General features: G+C 40.2%; 1 protein-coding gene across 1 annotated transcript in view; it reads left to right on the top strand.

Annotated features, from left to right (window-relative positions):
* Positions 1-294: 294 nt before the first annotated feature.
* Ncoa2 (nuclear receptor coactivator 2) overlaps positions 295-7,319 on the top strand; it is a 48,746-nt gene continuing 41,721 nt past the window's right edge. The window contains exons 1-3 of the mRNA XM_013028449.1: positions 295-441; positions 2,962-3,109; positions 5,170-6,439. Coding sequence (XP_012883903.1) covers positions 327-441; positions 2,962-3,109; positions 5,170-6,439 — 1,533 coding nt within the window. The 5' untranslated portion in view covers positions 295-326. The remainder of the gene's footprint in view (positions 442-2,961; positions 3,110-5,169; positions 6,440-7,319) is intronic.

Genomic DNA, 7,319 nt, shown 5'->3' with positions numbered 1-7,319 from the left:
GTGAAATGGGTCTAGATGAGGGAATAGACAGGGTTGGGGAGAGGGATGGAAGAGATGACTCAGTAACGAAGCACTGAACACTTACATGTACATGTTAAAGTCTAACTCCCTGTACCATCTTTTGAAGTTTCAAAAACAAAAAAGTAAGGGGATGTACATAAACATTTGCAAATATTTCTATTCGTTTTATGTAAGGAACCTTGGCATCCATGCATTTTGGTATCCACTGGGTCTCTGAGCCAATACCCTTAAGGAATAGATGAGTCTATGGGTATAATGCCTGCTTTTATCTCATAGGCAAGATCACTTCTCTGGATACTAGCACCATGAGAGCAGCCATGAAACCAGGCTGGGAGGATTTAGTGAGAAGGTGCATTCAGAAGTTCCATGCACAGCATGAAGGAGAATCTGTATCCTATGCTAAGAGGCATCATCATGAAGGTAAGCTCCTCTGAGCAATACTTTTCTCAAAGAAAATGTTACATTTTCTTCCTATGAGGGTGTTTGGGGGGGTGGGGACAGTAATTCCTGAAGCTTGTCCCAAAGACAGTTGTCCTGTGTGTCATCTGGCCCCAGATGCTTCCTGAGGATACAGAGCAGGACATGATAATGTCACAAAGACAGACAAAAGGATGAAGGAAGAGGTTGTTTTCTTTGCTCCTGAGATTTCTAAGCAGACATATAACGAGTTAAAGGATACCATCTAACATATCTAATTCATAAAGGAAATTTTGGAAATAGGAATCAATGAAATTTACAACAACGGTTAAATCCTTGGTAGAGAGAACAGTAGGATCTTAAGTCTTCCTGCAAAGAAATGGCAAACAATGACTTGGATGTTTCCTGAAGCCCCAGAGATATGTAGTGACTCTTCTCAGGTAACAATAGGAGAACTAGAACACAAATCAAGACTTCATCTTTTAGAAATATTGCATCCTTCAGTGAGAACCTGGTCTTTGTGTGGCCTTTATTTCTACTTTGCATCCTCACACCCTCACAGGAATGAAGGGTCCGTGAACAAAGCATCTCAGCCCTCCCTTTTTATGCATGCAGGCCAAGGCAGGGCAAGTGTGGACTCTCCAACATTCAGTCAGTGTCAGCTGAGATATCACCTGAGCCCACCGTGGTGGGCATTATGACTTGTTGCTCCCAACAGTCTTTCTAAAGTCACTTTTTTAAAAGTGCATTTTGGTCTTTTTTTAAAGAATGAGACAAAAGAATGTTTTTGCTTTAATAAATGCACAGTCAGGGAGGAAGACACTTTCTCTCAGTGATTGGCAGGTTGTGGTTGGTCAGTGTGTGCCTTGCAGTACAGGAAGTACTCATGACAGTGCAGTGTACTTCATAACTCAGCATGGACAGTTGTCTGCATCTTTGCAGAAAAAAAAATTGTTCATAATTGTTGAAAATGGAGATGTAGTTTGTCATCCATTTAATGTGCATCTGTGACCTTGGCATTTTACCAGGACAGTTTGCATGTTTGCACTTTATACATTTTGGGTTACTTAATGAAAAAAGAACAGCTCATAATAAATGAACTTTCCAGTTTCCACTTAAATTTTTCTCATTTTACTTAGCATATGTCTTAGAATTTCTTAGAATCCACTAATGTGTACTTTCTAGTATTTTCATTTAAGTTGGAAAAAAGTAAGATTGACAGAAATCAATATTTAACCTACCATTTTACTAGCTACCACTTGGAAAAAAGAGTAACAGAAATTTAAGTAATCTTCATGTATGAACATGTTCATATGGTTCCTTACACTGATGTGCCAGGCACATGCTTGGTTTAAACAGATAAGATTAACAACAAATATCCATATAGCATTCATACTTATGAAATCAGTAAGTAACACCAGGGACTTTTCTATGAATTCAATAGAAATCAACTATGGGGGAGCTTCTGAAATGATTCGGGTACATGCTTGCTCAAACTAGCTTAGTGGAGATGTTGGATATAGAATAAATGGAAACGTGAAGTCTTTAGAGAGCACAGCCAAGGTCAGATAAATTCTGAAATAAGCCACTGGAAATGTGAGCCTAACTCTAAAAGTTTTATCTGTGTTACCTTTTAGAAACTCTTATCTCCAGTTAACCAACAGAAAACTGAAGTGGTGTTGTGGCTCAGTGGTAGAGCACCAGCAGAAGAGTTCAGGGACAGCACTCAGGCCCCATGACCAAAAAAAAAAAATAAAAGTTAAGATTATTTAAAAGAAATTATAATAACCTAATTGATTTGTGTCATTTTGATGTTTTGAAGTATCTGACCTTTACCTAAAGGTTAAACCAATTATATGTCACTGCAATTTGTACTTTTATTGTTTCAATTTTGTATAGCCTCTTTTTCTTTAGAAAGTCTTCTGATTATCTTCTTCCTGTTGTCTTAACAATGGAAATACACTTGCACACTGAGAAACAAAAGTGGGGGAAAGTAGTGTGAGATGATGGATTGAATGGTGTATTACTTCAATATGAATATTAAGAGAACACATTTATTGTCATGAATTTCAATTTAATAATTGTATTATATAGGAAACCAAAGACAAATTGTACTCATTAGATATACCATGTTTTGGCATTTGCATTGTATCCTTTTCTATCCATTTTTAAACAAATCATCCAAAGCCTTATTTGGACCTAATAAACCTTTAACACTCTTTTTTTGCTTTGATACTAAAGATCTGAGAAAGTATATGGTTTGAGGACTCATGCCATTATTTTTTTTCATAAGAAGACAAATTTCTGAGTTTTTGGATATTCTGAGTGAAAATAACATATGCTTTTAAAAATTGGACTGTTTTAACATCATAATGTATTACTTACAATTTTTTAACATATTGGAAGGAAAATGCCATGAAATTTAATGAAGTTAATTACTATTACATGTCTTTCTCATACGCACCAGTGTTTTTCTTTTTTTTTCCTCCTAACTGTGTATTATATTTACTTGTTTCCCTACAGTACTGAGACAAGGATTGGCATTCAGTCAGATCTATCGTTTTTCCTTGTCTGATGGCACTCTTGTTGCTGCACAAACGAAGAGCAAACTCATCCGTTCTCAGACTACTAATGAGCCTCAGCTTGTAATATCTTTACATATGCTTCACAGGTAATTCTAATTCTAAGAACTCATTTTCCCTTCCTAAGTTGAGAGAAAGTGTTTCAAAAGCAACAAATTTTGCTGGAGTTTTACAATTTATGAGACATTTCTGTTTGTCTATCTTGATACTACAAAATATAAAATTAAATTGTTATTGACTGGTGGTCAAAACCAGCTCATCTTGTTGACAAATTAAATAGAGCTATCGTTTGATGACCTTAATGCTAGAAAATTTCAAGGCCTGGCTAGAAGAACAAAGGCTAGTATTAACTTTATTCTGACATGACCTCCCTTTGCATTGAAGAAGGCAGATTCACAAAGGCAGGAATATCGAAGTCAATGCTGTGATTTCTCATGTGTTTAAATCTTAGACTTTTCAAATATATTCTTGAAATAGTTTAAATTTTTGTTCTTGTTTAACTTTTTGATATTATATTTTAAATTGAATGCTTATAAACATTTCTATAATGAAGAAAGAAAATTGAAACATTATTTTAAAATAAATGTCATAACTTGTATTTTTGTTGTTGTTGTCGGTTATGGGGTTTATACTCAGGTCCTAGAGGCTGTCCTTGAGCCTCTTTGTGCTCAAGGCTAGCACTCTACTACTTGAGACACAAGGGACTTTTCTGCCCAGACTGCTTCCAAACCGTGATCCTCAGATCTCAACCTCCTGCATAGTTAGGATTACAGGCTGAGCCACCAGCACTGGGCTCATAACTTGTATTTTTAAGAACATTCTTTAGGGGCTGGGAAGGTGGCTCAGTGGTAGAGTGCTTGCCTTGCATGCATGAGGCGCTGGGTTCGATTCCTTAGCACCACATAAGCAAAAAGAAAAAAAAGCTGTGGCTCAAGTGGTAGAGCGCTAGCCTTGAGCTGAAGAGCTGAGGGACAGCACCCAAGCCCAGGGTTCGGGCCCCACGCTCGGACCCTCCCCCACAAAAAAAGAACATTCTTTAACGGTTAAATGTCAAAGTATATATTTAACAATTTTATGCTATATTGATCTTTATGAGGTACTACCAGACAATAAATCAAGTTGCTTTCATTAGAATCCTAGTTTTTTACATTTCTCAATTATTTACTTTCTAATGTAGAAATTTTTAAAAATCAGGCAGCCCTATTTACAAACTGTAAATAAATCTGACCTCAAACTAAAACAATTTGAAAGTGATTACAGATTTAGTTGTGGCAGGTTTCATCTACCTAACTGCAGGCTGATGTTTGACAATTTGTGAAACCTGTTTTGTTTGGATGTGTGAACATGTTTTGTAACTCACAAGTGACTGCCAAGCCTGAAAATGAAAGCTCATGGGGCTTGGGAAATAAATCATCTCACTCAAAAACCTGCTTTTAGTCATCAGTTAAGGGGTGGATTAGCGTGTCCCAGGAGCAGGGGGGATTAGATGACAAACTTCCATTCTCTCAAGTCCTCCCTTGTGGGGCTAAGGCTCCTGCTGTGACTTGGGGCAGGGGGAGGGAGGGCTGGGGGGGGGGCAGCAGGGAATGAGTGGAAATCTGCTAGACAAAATGATCTAATTCCAAACAGTAGTAATTGCTGGGTCTAGAACCAGCAGTTTGTTGTTCATTTTGAGCCATGTAGTATATCTCAAATCCAACAGATGTGTTGTTGTTAGATTATGGTTTTTTTGTTAGATTATGTTAGATTATGTAATTTCTGGCAAAAAAATGAAAGCAGCTATATTTGTTTGCAGTATTTTTTGAGACGTTATCATTTGTTACTTGTGAGGAAGCTATATATTGTATAATTTAAACCCCTGTGATGTCCTATCTACTAACTGAAATTTCAATATGCTAGAAGTCAAGCACACTCCATCTGTGAAACCGCAGACATCTTAATGAGTTCCCTGAAAAAAAATCCCTCTTGTTCCAAAACTGTACCTGTTCAATCTTGTCCATAATTGGCGATCGTTTCATTTAAGTATTGTCTATCCTTTAAAAGTAGCCTGATCTTAAAAAAAAAGAGGCCATCTCATTTTTCAAATTAATAACAACTTGCTAAGTATTCTTGCATTTATCTTATATTTGTTTCTTTCCTCATTATACAGAGAGCAGAATGTATGTGTAATGAATCCGGATCTGACTGCACCAGCGATGGGGAAGCCATTGAATCCAATTAGCTCTAGCAGTCCTGCCCATCAGGCCATGTGCAGTGGGAACCCAGGTCAGGACATGACCCTCAGTAGCAATATAAATTTTCCCATTAATGGCCCAAAGGAACAAATGGGCATGCCCATGGGCAGGTTTGGTGGTTCTGGGGGAATGAACCATGTGTCCGGCATGCAAGCAACCACTCCTCAGGGTAGTAACTATGCACTCAAAATGAACAGTCCCTCACAAAGCAGCCCTGGCATGAATCCAGGGCAGCACACCTCCATGCTTTCACCAAGGCATCGCATGAGCCCCGGCGTGGCTGGCAGTCCTCGCATCCCACCCAGTCAGTTTTCCCCTGCAGGAAGCTTGCATTCCCCTGTGGGAGTTTGCAGCAGCACAGGAAATAGCCATAGTTATACCAACAGTTCCCTCAATGCGCTGCAGGCCCTCAGTGAGGGGCATGGGGTCTCATTAGGGTCATCGTTGGCTTCACCGGACCTAAAAATGGGCAATTTGCAAAACTCCCCAGTTAATATGAATCCTCCCCCACTCAGCAAGATGGGAAGCTTGGACTCCAAAGACTGTTTTGGACTTTATGGGGAGCCATCAGAAGGTACAACTGGACAAGCGGAGAACAGCTGCCACCCTGGAGAGCAAAAGGAAACAAGTGATTCCAGCATGCCCCAGGCTGTCAGTGCGGACAGAGCTGAGGGACAGAACCGGCTACATGACAGCAAAGGGCAGACCAAACTCCTGCAATTGCTGACTACCAAGTCTGACCAGATGGAGCCTTCACCCCTGCCCAGCTCTTTGTCGGACACAAACAAGGACTCCACAGGTAGCTTATCTGGGCCTGGCTCTACACATGGGACCTCGCTCAAGGAGAAGCATAAAATTTTGCACAGACTCTTGCAGGACAGCAGTTCCCCTGTGGACTTGGCCAAGCTAACAGCAGAAGCCACAGGCAAAGAGCTGAGCCAGGAGACCAGCAGCACAGCTCCTGGTTCGGAAGTGACTATTAAACAAGAGCCAGTGAGCCCCAAGAAGAAAGAGAATGCACTACTTCGCTATTTGCTAGATAAAGATGATACTAAAGATATTGGTTTACCAGAAATAACCCCAAAACTTGAGCGACTGGACAGTAAGACAGACCCTGCCAGTAATACAAAACTAATAGCTATGAAAACTGAGAAGGAAGAGATGAGCTTTGAGCCCAGTGACCAGGTAAGTTTTGTAATGTCTTCTCCTCAGGTATACTAATGTTTATCCATCAAGGACTTTCTCCACAGATAGAATTTGAGGCCTTGGGTGATCCAGTAAAAATTAGCCTTTTCCTTTTAGTTCTCACCTTGAAACAGTTAATTTGCATTGAAGCTGTGAAATTAAAGGAACATTTCAAACCCTCCCCCTAGTTAAAAAAAAATGACACCTTTCTAGTCAGGTATAGACTCTGTTATTAACCATTTAGTTCTGCCATTGTAGTATAAAACAGGCATAGACACTGAGCAAAAAAGCATGGCTATGCTTTAATAAAATTTTGCTTATGGAGTACACAGTTTTCATGGGCACAAAATACTCCATAACTACAAAAGAGAGATGTTCTTGCTGGGAAGGTGGCTCAGTGGTAGAGTGCTTGTCTTGCATGCATGAGGCCCTGGGTTTGAGTTCTCAGTACCACATAAGCAGAAAAAAAAGCTGGAAGTGGTGCTGTGGCTTAGGTGGTAGAGCGCTAGCCTTGAGCTGAAATGCTGAGGGACAGCGTCCAGGCCCAGAGTTCAGGCCCCATGAGTGACAAAAAAAAAAAAAAGAAGGGCTGGGAAGGTGGCTCAGTGGTAGAGTGCTTACCTTGCATGCATGAGGCCCTGGGTTCAATTCCTCAGCACCACATAAGCACAAAAAGCCAGAATTGGCATTGTGGCTCAAGTGGGGGCTGGGAAGGTGGCTCAGTGGTAGAGCGCTTGCCTTGCATGCATGAGGACCTGGGTTCAATTCTTCAGCACCACATAAGAAAAAAGAAAAAAGCCGGAAGTGGCACTGTGGCTCAAGTGGTAGAGTGCTAGCCTTGAGCTGAAGAGCTGAGGGACAGCTCCCAGACCCAGAGTTC

Source organism: Dipodomys ordii, unplaced genomic scaffold, assembly GCF_000151885.1.
Source record: "Dipodomys ordii isolate 6190 unplaced genomic scaffold, Dord_2.0 Scaffold109, whole genome shotgun sequence".
Lineage (NCBI taxonomy): Eukaryota > Metazoa > Chordata > Mammalia > Rodentia > Heteromyidae > Dipodomys > Dipodomys ordii.
The sequence above is the reverse complement of the archived record's forward strand: the minus strand, read 5'-3'. Positions and strand labels throughout refer to the sequence as shown.